Raw genomic sequence first — 16,531 nt, 5'->3', positions numbered from 1 at the left:
AATTCTAAATTGACCACAGTGCCTTTTTTTATTTTTAGTGATATCAGCTGTTTCTCGTTTTCATTGAGACTAATATCTACTCCGAAGAGTCAAAACATAGCGATCACCTACTTAATAGCGCATTAATCGCCTTTTGGACTGCAAATCCAGCAGCGATTCTACGTCACTTGGGCTCTACGATCCTGAGTAGGTTCCTACAGGTGAAGTGGCACTAAATGTCTACGCACAGGTCACGCAACTCCCGCGAATTTCAGGTCCACAGAGGTGGCACCTAATAGAGAGTCCGCCGGCCGGAGTGGCCGAGCGGTTCTAGGCGCTACAGTCTGGAACCGCGTGACCGCTACGGTCGCAGGTTCGAATCCTGCCTGGGGCATGGATGTGTGTGATGTCCTTAGGTTCGTTAGGTTTAAGTAGTTCTAAGTTCTAGGGGACTGATGACCTCAGCAGTTAAGTCCCATAGTGCTCAGAGCCATTTTAATACAGTCCCAGATGTGTTCCTTTGGGTTAAGATCAGGTGAATGGAATATCGTCTCCGTTATGTGACTGGGTTCGCGTTTTCGTGTCAGGGAGATCACAATTCGTAGTAACTGACGGAAAGTCATCGAGTAAAACGGAAGTGATTTCTGGCCTTCTCCAAGGTAGTATTATAGGTCCTCTGCTGTTCCTTATCTATATAAACGATTTAGGAAACAATCTCAGCAGCCGTCTTAGGTTATTTGCAGATGATGCTGCCGATTATCGTCCAGTAAAGACATCAGAAGATCAAAACAAATTGCAAAATGATTTAAAAAAGATATATGTATGGTGCTAACATTGGCAGTTGACCCTAAATAACGAAAAATGTGAGGTCATACACATGAGTGGTAAAAGGAATCCGTTAAACTTCGGTTACACGATAAATCAATGAAAGCTAAAGGCAGCAAATTTAACTAAATAGCTAGGAATTACAATTACGAACGGTTTAAATTGGAAAGAACACAAAGAAAATGTTGTGGGGAAGGCAAACCAAAGACTGCGTTTTATTGGCAGAACGATGTAACAGGTCTACTAAAGAGACTGCCTCTAGTCCGTCTGCGTAGCTGAATGGTTACGTGCTCGCCTCCTATGGAACGGGCCGGGTTCGTTACCCGGCCGGGTTGTAGATTTTCTCCGCTTCTGGATTGGGTGCTGTGTTGTCATCATCATTTCATCCTCATCACAGACACGCAAGTCACCCAATGCAGCGTCGACTGAAATAAGACTTGCACTCGGCGGCCGAACTTCCACGGATGGGGCCTCCCAGCCAACAATGCCATACACTCATTTAATTTTTTTTACTGTCTACAGTACGCTTGTCTGTCCTCTTCTGGAGTGCTGCTGTCCGGTATGAGATCCTTACCAGGTTGGATTAACGTAGTATATCGAGAAAGTTCAAAGAAGAGCAGCAAGTCTTGTATTATCGCAAAATAGGGGAGAGAGTATCACTGACATATACAGGATTTGGGGTCGTCAAGGCGGTTTGTGGCGGAATGTTCTCACGAAATTTCAATAACCAACTTTCTCCTCCGAATGCGAAAGTATTTTGTTGACGCCGACCTACATAGGGAGAAACGAACAAGATCAGTTGAATTTGGTGTCCAGGACATTAGCACGATTATGGTCGTGGTACATGGACAGTGGTCCTACTGGTAGATGCCATCGCGAACGGGGAAGGCATCGACCATGAAGGGATGCAATAAATCTCACATAGTCCACAGCCGCCATTGTGCCTTCGAAACTACCACAGGAATCGCAGGCCACTGTCCCCTATAGCATAACACTTCCCCCACCGACTTGTGTCAGTGGCGAGGTGGATGTTTCGAGCACGTATTCACCTGGATGATTGTGTGTTGGACATCACCATTCACCCTGTGTAATGACTTATTCAATTCATCCGACAATTCATTGAGCCATGGTCCATTCTCAGTGATACAGTTCAATAGTAATTGACGATTTCGTTAGCTCAGCTTGGCAACGTTAGGGGTTGTCCACTGCGGAGCCCCGGGCTCAACATCAATGTGCTCAGAAAGAATTGTGCCTGCACCAGGATTGTACTCTGTCGCCAGATCTGGCAAAAAACCGCGGCCTATCCTGCTTCACAGATCGGGCAGGCCTCTGACCTCCACGATATGTAACGAGACATGGACAGCCAACACCTTGCCACGTGCTAGTGGTTTAATGGTCTGTTAACCACTTCCTGTAAATGCTTGCGGCAGTAGCACGTGAACAGTCAACCAGCTTCGTCGTTTATCAGGTGCTCATTCTCAGGCGCTGGGCCGTAAGATCCTACCCTTCATCAAAATCGCTTATCTGTCTTATGCCAGTGGATTTTCTCATTTGGGTTCGTACCACCACTGGACTCATTCCCCATTCATCTCTGCTCTGCTTATGCGGGGTGATTCAGCTGCCGCTACCGACGTCGCTTTATGCAATCTGCACTACGTCAGTAACAGGAATGGGACCTAGACAGACGACAGCCATATAATCGATATCAGTTTCCTCTCAGAGCTTTGGATAAACGGAATCGCACTGTCAAAAAGACGTACACTTGAGGGTTGATCGTGAATTGCACGGTACGAGGGGCGTTTGAAAAGACCGTGCAAAAATAAAAACTACTTACGTGTTTGGGGTAAACCTTTATTATTTTTCGACATAGTCTCCTTTTAGACTTATACACTTCGTCCAACGCTGTTCTAATTTTTTGATCCCTTCCGAATAATAGGAATTGTCCAAGTCTGCAAAATAGCTACTGGTTGCTGCAATCACCTCCTCGTTTGAATAAAATCTTTGTCCTGCCAGCCGTTTCTTCAAATTGGGGGACAAATAGTAGTCCGAGGGAGCCACGTCTGGAGAATAGGGGGATATGAAACGTGTTGGAATCCTATTTCGATTAGTTTTGCGGCCACAACTGCTGAGGTGTGTGCTGGTGCATTGTTGTGATGGAAAATAACTTTTTTGCGGTCCAATCGCCGGCGTTTTTCTTGCAGCTCGGTTTTCAAACGGTCCAATAACAATGAATAATATGCACCTGCAATAGTTTTACCCTTTTCGAGATAGTCTATAAGGATTATCCCTTGCGAATCCCAAAAGAGAATCGCCATAACGTTTCTGGCCGAAGGACTGGTTCAAAAATGGTTCAAATGGCTCTGAGCACTATGGGACTTAACATCTATGGTCATCAGTCCCCTAGAACTTAGAACTACTTAAACCTAACTAACCTAAGGACACCACACACATCCATGCCCGAGGCAGGATTCGAACCTGCGACCGTAGCAGTCGCGCGGCTCCGGACTGAGCGCCTAGAACCGCTAGACCACCGCGGCCGGCCCGAAGGACTGGTCTTCGCCTTTTTTGGTGCAGATTCTCTCTTGGTAACCCATTGTTTAGGAGTATAGTAATGTATCCATATTTCATCCACAGTGACAAAACGACGGTTAAAGTCCTGCGGATTCTTCCTGAAAAGCTGCAAACTGTCCTTGCAACATTTCACACGATACCGTTTTTGGTCAAGCGTGAGCAATCGCGGAACCCATCTAGCAGATAGCTTTCTCATGTCGAAATGTTTATGCAAAATATTATGTACCCGTTCATTCCAGATGCCCACAGCGCTAGCACTAGCAATCTCACGCACCTTAACTCTTCTGTCATCCATCACCGTATAATGGATTTTATCAATGACTTCTGGAGTCGTAAGCACCACAGGGCGTCCAGAACTTTCAGAATCAGTTGTGCCCATATGGCCACTCCCAAAACTTTGAAACCACTTATAAACTGTTCTAATCGAAAGTGGAGCGTCACCATAATGTTTATCAAGCTTCTCTTTAGTCTCCTGAGGCGTTTTGCCTTTCATAAAGTAATGTTTATGTGGTGTCACCGCCAGACACCACACTTGCTAGGTGGTAGCCTTTAAATCGGCCGCGGTCCATTAGTATACGTCGGACCCGCGTGTCGCCACTGTCAGTGATTGCAGACCGAGCGCCGCCACACGGCAGGTCTAGAGAGACTTACTAGCACTCGCCCCAGTTGTACAGCCGACGTTCATAGCAAGGGTTCACTGACAAATACGCTCTCATTTGCCGAGACGATAGTTAGCATAGCCTTCAGCTACGTCATTGGCTACGACCTAGCAAGGCGCCATTACCAGTTATACTGAGCTTATTATACTTTTGTATCATCAAGAGCGATGTACTCCAATTATGGATGAAAGTTAAGTATTACATCATCTACGTACTTTATTTGCAATTCTCCAGACATTGTCCTGTTCCAGACTTCACGCCAGTCTGCGTGTAATTAAACGCGTGCATTTCGGCCTCCTCTAGCAATCCGGTGTTGGCTCTTCTGCCAACACATCATATGGTTTACGGATATTCCATAACTGTAGAACATCGGTCTGACGGTACAGTAATAAGAAGCTCAATATAACTGGTAATGGCGCCTTGCTAGGTCGTAGCCAATGACGTAGCTGAAGGCTATGCTAACTATCGTCTCGGCAAATGAGAGCGTATTTGTCAGTGAACCCTTGCTATGAACGTCGGCTGTACAACTGGGGCGAGTGCTAGTAAGTCTCTCTAGACCTGCCGTGTGGCGGCGCTCGATCTGCAATCACTGACAGTGGCGACACGCGGGTCCGACGTATACTAATGGACCGCGGCCGATTTAAAGGCTACCACCTAGCAAGTGTGGTGTCTGGCGGTGACACCACAGTTTAATCACCACACGAAATTCTTTCTCCATTTTTTGACGATCACTCGACTTCCTTGATCCACACGAAAGCCAAACACAAAGAAATAGACCAATATGGCTGAAACTTGGTATGCGTTCTTTCCAAAGATCCTACTAACTAAATATGACCTCGATACGCAACGGTGGTGCCATCTCTCGCACTTTGCACGGACTTTTTAAACGCCCCTCGTATTTTAGGACCAAGATGTGTCGTACTTCAGCCGTAGTTATCCAAGTGTCTCCAGTCTTTCTTTGTGTAATTAGCGGTGAAGTCATACAGGTTTTAGATGTCTCTGTAAGTTTATTCCGTTTATGATACTTAATCTTTCGCAAATGCTTCAGAAACGTTGCCTTATACAATGTATTTCACCACCGGCACGAAATTAACAGGTGATATCAAAATGAGAAGTGTGGAAGAGAAAGCTATTAATATCTGACTCACTGCGTTAATGTGCTAAAATAGCTTCATGAACAAAATTTCTACTATAGGTATAAGATGTCTTCGTTTACTTCACCAATTAATCTGCGATAGTTTGACAACGCGCTTCGCCGCTCCAAAGCGAAATTTCCAACAACACTGTCCTATCATATGAGGTTGCATAAAACGACATTGGTAGAGGGGCAGCTGAATCATTCTGTATGTTCTCCTTACTTTGTGACGTGCCCGCAGTGGCACCAGTTGGCGTTTAATCTTGTGTTGAGGAATGTCATAATGCTTGTACGTCAATGCGTGTACATCAGTCATCTTTGTGCTAGAATTAGACTGGGGCAGCACTTGTGTATTTTGTTTTGTGAACGAACATTTGCACACACACGTAACGCACACGGAGACGCAGTGGCGACTGACCTGTGATGAGGATACGTGGCGGGTGTCCGGCGGCAGAGCACAAGTCCCTGGTGGCTTGTCCTCTGGACGGCTCCCTCCTAGTCGCCGTCGCCGCCGCCGCCCCCAGCAGCTTCCGGCAGCTCCTCGCCGCTCTGTTCGTCGCTGCCGCCAGCTGCCCAGCCAGCCACATCACGGCCTCTCCTGTTGACATTGCATCGAAAGTCACGTTACTTGCCGGTTGCTGTCTGTCCGGAGGAAGCAAGGAACGAATGAAGACAGAACGATTACACACCTACATCTACACTACTGGCCATTAAAATTGCTACGCCAAGAAGAAATGCAGATGATAAACGGGTATTCATTGGACAAATATATTATATTAGAATTGACATGTGATTACATTTTCACCCAATTTGGGTGCATAGATCCTGAGAAATCAGTACCCAGAACAACCAACTCTGGCCGTAATAACGGCCTTGATACGCCTGGGCATTGAGTCAAACAGAGCTTGGATGGCGTGTACAGGTACAGCTATCCCATACAGCTTCAACACGATACCACAGTTCATCGAGAGTAGTGACTGGCGTATTGTGACGAGCCAGTTGCTCGGCCACCATTGACCAGACGTTTTCAATTGGTGAGAGATCTGGAGAATGCGCTGGCCAGGGCAGTAGTCGAACATTTTCTGTATCCAGAAAGGCCCGTACAGGACCTGCAACATGCGGTCGTGCATTATCCTGCTGAAATGTAGGGTTTCTCAGGGATCGAATGAAGGGTAGAGCCACGGGTCGTAATACATCTGAAATGTAACGTCCACTGTTCAAAGCGCCGTCAATGCGAACAAGAGGTGACTGAGACGTGTAACCAATGGCACCCCATACCATCATGCCGGGTGATACGCCAGTATGGCGATAACGAATACACGCTTCCAATGTGCGTTCACCGCGATGTCGCCAAACGAGGATGCGCCAACCATGATGCTCTAAACAGAACCTGGATTCATCCAAAAAAATGACGTTTTGCCATTCGTGCACCCACGTTCGTCGTTGAGTACACCATCGCAGGCGCTCCTGTCTGTGATGCAGCGTCAAGGGTAACCGCATACATGGTCTCCGAGCTGATAGTCCATGCTGCTGCAAACAACGTCGAACTGTTCGTGCAGATTTTTGTTGTCTTGCAGAGGTCCCCATCTGTTAACTTAGGGATCGAGATGTGGCTGCACGATCCGTTACAGCCATGCGTATAAGATGCCTGTCATCTAGACTGCTAGTGATACGAGGCCGTCGGGATCCAGCACGGCGTTCCATATTACCCTCCTGAACCCACCGATTCGATATTCTGCTAACAGTCATTGGATCTAGACCAACGCGAGCAGTAATGTCGCGATACGATAAACCGCAATCGCGATACGCTACAATCCGGCCTTTATCAAACTCGGAAACGTGATGGTACGCATTTCTCCTCCTTACACGAGGCATCACAACAACGTTTCACCAGGCAACGCCGGTCGACTGCTATTTGTGTATGAGAAATCGGTTGGAAACTTTCCTCATGTCAACACGTTGTAGGTGACGCCACCGGCGCCAACCTTGTGTGAATGGTCTGAAAAGCTAATCATTTGCACATCACAGCATCTTCTTCCTGTCGGTTTAATTTCGCTTCTGTAGCACGTCATCTTCGTGGTGTAGCAATTTTAAGTATGGTATACGGTAGAGGCTGCCCTGTATAACGGGCAGTCAAATCAAAACCGAACACCTACCACGATATGACCGTGGAATGGTTTCATTCAAAAGTGATCGCCACACGCATTACAACATTTACCCTACTGGGACAGGATACGATCAAATCCTGTTTCGTAGAACGCGGTCGGTCCCTGATGGATCCAAAACCGCACCCACTCCTGCACTTCCTCGTCTGAGTGAAACCGACGTCCGCGCATGTCTTTCTTCACGTCGCCATAGATGTGAAAATCACACAGTGAAACATCCGGGCTGAACGGATGACGTTGCAGTGTTTCCCAACCATATCGATGTAACGTAGCTTTCGCGCGATTGGCAGTTTATGGAAGGACATTATCGTGCAGTTGGAAGATTCCGTCCGACAGCATTCCTGGGCGTTTTGACTTTACGGTGCGTAGCAGTTTCCGCGAAGTGTCTTCATGGTTCCACGCTCGAGTAGCGCGAAGAGCAGCGTGCCCTTTCAGTCAGAGAGAAAGGCCACCATGACGTTACCGGAACCCGTGGGGTGTTTCCACTGCAGAGAGGGAGAAACGACTGTTTGTATGCCTCGGTACAAGTCCTAATTTTTCTTATCTTGTCTTCGTGGTACTTACGCGGAATGTTCGTTGGCGGCAGTAGAATCGTTCTGCGGTCAGCTACTCACGCCTGTTCTCTAAATTTCCTCAATAATGTTTCGCGAAAAGAACGTCGTCTTCTCTCCAGGGATTCCCATCTGAGTTTGCGAGGTATCTTCGTAACACTCACTTGTTGATCGAATCTCCCGCTAACAAATCTAGCAGCGTGCTTCAATGTCATCCTTTAATCCGAACTGGTGGGGATTCCAAACACTCGAGCAGTACTCAGGTATTCGTTGGTTGGTTGTATACTGGTTAAGGAACCAAGTTACCTGCTCACCTCTCCTTGGTTCACAAAACACCCCTTAGAAGGCGTAGTATTACCGGCTAGTAGTGAAGGTCACCTGGTCGCGTTGCTGTGATGTGTAGTTATGGTAGGATCGAGGCGTTCGGGGCAATAACGAAGCCTGGAGTTAAAGTAGTTGCATACGACGTAAAACGAATGTCGGGTTGGGTCGGCTTCTGTATATAGACCGATACCTATACTGCGCAAACCACATTTCGTGTGTGGCGTAGAGTACTTGGTTTACTACTGTAAACCCCCCCCCCCCCCTCCCCCGCCTTATCCTGTTCCTCTCGTGAATAGTGATCTGGAGGCACGGTTGTTGTTAAGCCTTCGAGAAAAATCGAATCTCTCTGATCCTATCGTCATTGTCTTATCGCGATATACATATAGGACGAAGCAATGTATTGGCTGACTGCCAATGTACGCTCTCGCAATTTTAACAGTAAATCACGCCGCGGTGCACGGTGCCTTTCTTGCAACGTCTACCAGAGGAAATGAGTGACGATGTCTCATGCAACAGAAATGTTGTCTTCCGACAAATGAAAGGATCTGATTTGCTTTGATCTCCGTTATGCTTTTGCGTTTTCTAAACGCACCTGTAACGAAACACTCTGCCTTTCTTTGGATGTTCTTTATTTCATCTATCAGTCCTTCATGGTAAGGCTCGCACACTGACGAGCAATACTGAAGTGGCGGTCGAATGAGGGTTTTGTTACGTGCTTCCTTCATTGATGTCCTACACTTCCTGAGGGTTCTGTACGACAGGGAGCATGTGGGGACCCGTCAGGGCTTATGTACAGTGCGAGGCATCCTCTTCTCCTCCCCCCCCCCCCCAGTCCCATGTGACTCGATGTAGGAATGAAACAGTGATGTAATAAAGAGCAACTCCCTACACCGGTGGATGGCCTTTCGGTACAAATAAAAGAAGAAGGCACTAAATGCATATCAAAGAGCAGAAGGACAAAGACGTTGATGAAACAAGTTACAGTCTCAAGAAGCATAACTTAATGCTTAGCAAAAGAAACAGTAAACTCCAACGAGTATTACGTTATTATGTACGTAAATAAGCGCTTCAAATTTCGTGTTGAATATGTACGCATATAAAACTAAAATTACTATCATTCCTCTAATTATTTTTTTAATTTCTTAATTTATTTCGTCAGTTATGTAAATAAAATATTTCATTACATTACAATAACGTATGTTAAATATGCACCATTTGAGATATGTAGTACCGTCATAAACGTGTTAAATAGTTTCAGAATGTAAGTACAAATGTGGAAGTTTTTCGCCAATGTGGGAGACCAATGTTATGCGGTCAAATGCAGGTGATACGTTTTCTCTCATTTCTCTAGCGTACTCTCATTAATCACGCCTGTGGATACTGTATTTCGTTAAATCTGTCACGCTTAGTTGAAAAACTGAGGAGCGCCAGTTATATGGATACAGTCCTTGGAAATGGGGTTGCAGATTCAAAATGCGTTCGACAATACCTGCAAAACCAAAAAATGTGATTGAAAATTGAATATTGTTAAATAATATTACCTAACTTAGTGACGGGGCAGCCCACGACTTAATGTCTATTAATAGCCTAATAAACAAAAAAGGAATCCCAGTTCACACAGACCAGTTATCGTGTTCTCAGTGATAGTAAAAACTTTCGAAACAATCATAAAACACAGACTATTAAAATACGCGGAAGTGAATAATATAATCGCACAAGAACAAACCAGTTTCAGGGACAACCACAGCACAGCCGACCCAGTTCTAAGATAACCAGTAAAGCAACAGAACATGCAACATAGCAGACACAATAACGGCACTGTTTTTGGATATCGAATCCGCGTTCGACTGGGTGTGAGTTGCTCTTTAAAACGTACATTTCAGATTCCGTTGCGAAGTCGTGCAATTAATTGCGAACCTCATAGACGGAGGAAAGTGCAAGGCTAAGCCAGTGATCAGCTATCGACATGCTTTACGCGTATTCAAGGGCACCACAAAGAGCAGTCACATGTACACTACCGTACAGAATCTATAGAGCTGCCATTCCTAAACCACTAATGATACTGCATACTGGTGTCACACTCCAACATGCTGTTGCATAGCAACCCTGTTTTCGGGTGCACTAATAAATTTGCGAAGCTATCATTCGTCACTGATGGTAAAAGAACGAAGTTCAACTCAGACCGTATGTCACGACCATACAACAGAGCACACGAAGAATGCCAGTACTGCAAAAGCAGGGCGACGCCCAACCCTCACTGCTACACTACGCAAACGGTGCTTTATGACGGTACCCAGAACGTCGTTCTGAAAACTCTGCAGTACGGAGTAATAACCTGCAACTTACGAGCTTCGCTGCTCCAAAGCGTGCTACTACGAATGAGAAATGCAGACGGAGGAAAAACCGTCCGTGTTTGAGACACCGCGGTGTGGACAGGCTCGCTGACACGTCTGTTTAAACAAGAGCAAGTAGCCGCCTAAAATGCCAGATGACGTGATATCTGGCTTTAAATACCTGTGTTTAGGACAGCTCATCCTCAGTGTGTCTGTTCAGTCCGTCTGCGTCACTGATCCCGACGGAATGACAGTTTTTCCAGTTACGGTTTTGCTGCAGGCGTAACATCATGTCCCGCTTGCCGCTGATCTGATGGCTTCAATTACTCTGAAGAGCCAAAGCAAGTGATACACCTGCCTAATATCGTGTAGGGCCCCCGCGAGCACGCAGAATTGCCGCGACACGACGTACCATGGACTGGACTAATGTCTGAAGTAGTGCTGGAGGGAACTGACACCAATCCTGCAGGGCTGTCCATAAATCCGTAAGGGTACGAGGAGGTGGAGATCGCTTCTGAACAGCACGTTGCAAGGCATCCCAGATATGCTCAATAATGTCCATGTCTGGGGAGTTTGGTGGCCAGCAGAAGTATTTAAACTTAGAAGAGTGTTCATGGAACCAATCTGTAGTAATTCTGGACGTGTGGGGTGTCGCATTGTCCTGCTGGAATTGCCAAAGCCCGTCGAAATGCACAGTGGACATTAATGGATGCCTGTGATCAGACAGGATGATTCCGTACGTGTCACCTGTCAGAGTCGTATCTAGACGTATCAGGGGTCCCATATCACTTCAACTGTTCGCGCCCCACACCATTACACACGCTATACCAGCTTGAACAGTCCCAAATTCAAATGGCTCTGAGCACTATGGGACTTAACATCTGAGGTCATCAGTCCCCTAGAACTTAGAACTACTTAAACTTAAGTAACCTAAGGACATTACACACATCCATGCCCGAGGCAGGATTCGAGCCTGCGACCGTAGCGGTCGCGCGGTTCCAGACTGAAGCGCCTAGAACCGCTCGGCCACCGCTGCCGGCTTTGAACAGTCCCCTGCTGACATACAGGATACACGGATTCATGAGATTGTCTCCCGTACACGTCAATCCGCTCGATACAATTTGAAACGAGACTCGTCCGACCAGGTAGCATGTTTCCACTCATCAACAGTCCAATGTCGGTGTAGACGGGCACGGGCGTGGCGTAAAACGTTGTGTCGCGCAGTCATCAAGGATATACAAGTGGCCCTCTGTCTCCTAAAGCCCATATCGATTATGTTTCACTGAATGGTTGGCAATTTGACACTTGTTGATGGACCAGCATTGAAATCTTCAGCAATTTGCGAAAGGGTTGCCCTTGTGTCACGTTGAACGATTCTCTTCATTCGTCATTGGTCCCGTTCTTGCAGGATCTTTTTCCGACCGCAGCGATGTCGGAGATTCGATGTTTTACCGGATTCCTGATAAACCACGTTCAAACTCACTTAAATCTTGATAACCTGGAATTGTAGCAGGAGTAACCGATCTAACAACTGCACCAGACACTTGTTTTCTTATATAGACGTTGCCGACCGCAGCGCCGTATTCTGCCTGTTTACATATATCTGCATTTGAATGCGCATGCCTAAACCAGCTCTGTTCGTCGCTGCCGCCAGCTGCCCAGCCAGCCACATCACGGGCTCTCCTGTTGACATTGCATCGACAGGCACGTTACTTGCCGGTTGCTGTCTGTCCGAAGGAAGCAAGGAACGAATGAAGACAGAACGATTCTACATCTAGGTACATACCACGCAAACCACAGTATGGTATACGGCAGAGGCTATCTTGTATAACGGTCAGTCAAATCAAAACCGAACACCTACCACAATGTGACCGTGGAATGGTTCCTTTCAAAAGTGATCACCACAAGCATTACAACATTTACCTTACTGGGAGACGAGAAAATCAAATCCTCATCATTTTCTTTTGCAGCTCCTTGTATTGGCCGTGTTTGCAGTTAAAATTGTTGGATGTGAGGTCCGCCAATTATTCAAAACACCATTTTTTCTCAGTACCCAAACATGTTTCGGCACCACTGTGCCATCATCAGTGGGTTTTCGTTTTTATTATTCTGCAATGTGAACATTTTTGTTACATGATTATAAAAATATGTGGATATTTAGTTCAGACAACAGATCGTTTCTTTTTGTAAATACCTTTACATTTGGTGTGCATGAATTTTCTGGATCACTTGTGTGTTAATTAATACAGCTAGCTTGTCATCTGCAACCAAACGATGTTGATGAGAAAGTTTTTGCTGGGAGTTAATCTATCTTCTAGAATGTAATTTAGTTTGTCGCGATGTTTTCGCGCCTATACTCGTTTTTATTTACGTTTTGGTGTGGCAAGCACTTCCATTCTCCGCTTTATGAGACTCCAGCATGCCGGCTGTGGATGGACTTGGTTACGCCACGCCGTCGCTCCTGATAGGTCGCAACCGTGACTGACAGAAGATGCAGACCTATGGAGCGTTCCGTTGGTGAAGGACTTAGCCGACTGATTACAACCTGCCATTTTCTACTTGCTGGATTGACGCCTGAGTGCCGTCTCCCAAGCTGTATTTGTACCTGGCTGTGTGCTGAGGGAGCCCTGGGCTGTCGCGTTCACGACAAACGCCATCGCCACCCGGAAGATGCCGTTGGTACAGGTCTAAGCGCGCTCCCCTCTTTCAGTGCGCTGAGTGACGCCTTCGAGTTCACCGGGCCGCCACACGGGTTGTCGCTGCCGCCCCCGCGCAGGGTACCTGACCTGCCGCACACTGCCAAGCTGTTTGGGTGCTGTGTCAAGCATTTCTCGCCGACGCCTGGGTGAGCAGCCCGGCCTGTTCCCGAGCACTGGGACAGACAGTATTCATTGCAGAAAACACTTCGATAGAATCTCGGCCTGCGACACACTATAATGTTACTGCCACACTTGTTCAACCTCGATGACCACTGGTCTCCTGAACCGAGGGGCGGCCGTTATAATGCGATGAATCAATCTTTGCTACACAAGTGGGAGATAAGACCTAATCCCACTAAAAGCTAATTAAGATTGTTCTGATATTAACAAATTATTAATTTGTAAGCACAGAAAGTGTACAAATTAAATATTCGTCTCTGTGGACAAGAAAACAACCGACAAAAGCGCTTAAAATACCTTGGAATTCAGTTAGACAAATTGGGGGAAAATACAACAGAAAAAATGAGACAAGAGGAGAATACATAGCTGGAGACCCAGCATATGACTTTTGTGTTGCTTCATTACATCTCTACTGCCTCATCTCTATAAAAAGAAAATACAAGATAGATTCGCTGCATATGAGATTACCAAATTAAAATATTGCGGATCCAAGAAATCTCTCCTTCGGCATGAACTTGGTACTGGTGAGATGTGTGGGAGTAAAAGCTGTGAGGAAGCCCAAGAGAGGAATACAGTAAGCAGGTTAGGAGGATGTCGGTTACTCTGAGATGAAGATGTTTGCACAGGACAGAGTAACATGGGGAGCTGAATCAAACCAGTCTTCACACTGAAGACCACAACATCGACATATACCCACACGTCATTCTCGAAGCCACATCAAATATATTCTACAAGTCACTTGTAATCAATAAATAAATAAACTGTAGCCTTTATAGATCAGCTACAACCACATTATGGGATGATGTAGCACAGAGATATAATTAGATTAACTAGAACAGAAAAGATATGACTTCATGACAAAAGGAATTATTGATATGTCAGTCAGACTCTCCAAAGTAACGGGACACAAAATTTTATATTAAAAAAACCATGGTCTGCAATAGGCTGCAACTTAAACGTTCTTTATTTAAATCGTACATTTAGCTAATTTCGACCACAAGTCATTTCAGGCACATGTTTGATGTTACATATTGTATGAGGGGTGTTTAAAAGAAAAGGTACGAAACCACACTGCGGGTATAATTGAAGCCTTTATTCAGAATTAATAACCAGAGGCGTGAGCACAACGTTCCCTCCGTTTTACGAGCCGAAAGATTCCATGTTCCCAGAATTCCTGTGGATCTAGCAGGAACTAGTCCTTAATGGTGTCCAGTTCATCGTCCAAGTTGAAGCGCTTCCTTCTGACTTTTTTTTTTTCCCGCGAACTAAACACATCGAAAGCGCAGCGGGACATGTCCAGGCTGTAGGGTAGATGCCCAAGCTGCTCCAGCTTGAACTTGGCCATTGCACTTCCTGTGACCTTGAAGACGTGTGGAGGCCCGTTATCGTAGAACAGAGCCACTCGCTCTGTGAGCAGCCCAAGCCGTTCCCTCTTGATGGACTTGTGTAGGCTACGAAGTGCCCCACAGCACTCATCACTGTTAATTATTATTCCTAGCTCGAAGTATTCAGTGAGTATCGGACGTCCAAAAAGAGGGTGAGCATCACCTTGCCTGTTGAGCGCACGGCTTTGAATATTTTTAGGGGTAGGTGACGACATCAATTCGCGCCCTTAGAGTCTCACCACGTTATCCCAAAGCGGTATATGCAAGTTTCAACCGGTTTGGTTGTTTCGACTATTCATACCTTTTCATTTGAACACTTCTTATATTTATCGCATTTATTAGATTTTTTTACTTTACGCGTATAAAACCGAGCCATATTCCATAATTACATTGGGAATGAATGCACAACAAAAACGTTACAACCTCACGTCACATACTGGTAATTGTACTAGTTGACAACTATTCGAGCTATAGTACTTAAGAGTGTTATACTTGGAAAATAAAAGCGTCTGATAACTGAAATATATAATATGCAATATCAAACATGTGCTTAAAAATGACTTATGGTCGAAATTACTTAATCGCACGATTTAAATAAAGAACGTCTGCGTTACAGGCTACTACGAGCCACGTTTTATTTTATAAATTGTTGTGAGGCTGCGCACTCCCACAGTAACAAAATTTTAAGGACTCAAAATGTCTTGACATAAGATTTTCTGCAGGGATATTTTTCCTTAGCTGTGTGGCGAATGCTGGGGTTAAGTAATAATTGTATGAACATCTTCCTCGCATCCACCAGCATCAGATACTATGTCCAAAGCAATTAAGAATCCCAAAATTAAATAATGCCACATCATTAACTACAACTGGCTGAAAAGGGCCGCACCCTACCGCAACCGCACATCTCCTTCATAGCTGGAATGGAAAGAAGAAGCTGCACCACAAGCTCACTTGGCGTTTGATTGAAAAATCCCTCACTCTACAGTGGATCATTACTCGAACAGGACGTCCTACCTAGAGGTTGAAAAGTAATATACGAGGTACGACAATAAAGTAATGAGGCTGATGTGAAAAAAAATGTTGCTTACCGTTTTAGTCAAGTTTAGTGTTGTCTCATTCAAAGTAGTTCCCTTCTGATTGCACACACTTTTTCCAGCGCTTCTGCCATTGATGGTAACATTTCTGGAACTCATCTTCTGTAATCTTGTGTTGTTTGAAAATGGTGTCCGTTGACCGCCGTTTTGACTCTTGGAAATACAAAAAAGTCGCACGGAGCGATATCTCGTAAAGAAGTTTGATGTGGTAGTACTGAAATTTGTTTTGAGGTTAAAAATTTCTGTACTGACAGAGCAGTATGGGATGGCGCATTATCGTGATGCAGAATCCAATTATCAGCAATGTTGGCACAGACACGAAGAACTCTTTTACGAAGTCTTTCTAAAATTTCTTTGTAGTAATATTGTTTAACTGTTTGTCCAGGAGGCACCCACTCTTTATGAACAATTCCCTTGGAATCAAAGAAGCACACAAGCATGCATTTCACTTTTGACTTTTACATGCGAGCTTTTCTTGGTCTGGGTGATTCCTCTGAGCACCATTGCTAACTTTGGCGTTTTGTCTCTGGTTCGTATTGAAGGAAAAAAAAAAAACTTTCATCACCAGTGATAACAGGCTCAACAATTCTGGAATGATTTCTGTTTGCTCTAACAGATCGGATGTCACATT

At 45.5% G+C, this 16,531-nt stretch overlaps 1 protein-coding gene across 1 annotated transcript in view; it reads right to left on the bottom strand.

The window, feature by feature from the left end:
* Positions 1-16,531, bottom strand: part of LOC126235731 (L-threonine 3-dehydrogenase, mitochondrial) — a 218,133-nt gene that overhangs the window by 116,362 nt on the left and 85,240 nt on the right. The window contains exon 2 of the mRNA XM_049944507.1: positions 5,588-5,767. Coding sequence (XP_049800464.1) covers positions 5,588-5,756 — 169 coding nt within the window. The 5' untranslated portion in view covers positions 5,757-5,767. The remainder of the gene's footprint in view (positions 1-5,587; positions 5,768-16,531) is intronic.

This window comes from Schistocerca nitens, chromosome 2, assembly GCF_023898315.1.
Source record: "Schistocerca nitens isolate TAMUIC-IGC-003100 chromosome 2, iqSchNite1.1, whole genome shotgun sequence".
Classification (NCBI taxonomy): Eukaryota; Metazoa; Arthropoda; class Insecta; order Orthoptera; family Acrididae; genus Schistocerca; species Schistocerca nitens.
Note: the sequence above shows the minus strand (reverse complement) of the source record. Positions and strands in the feature narration are given on the sequence as shown.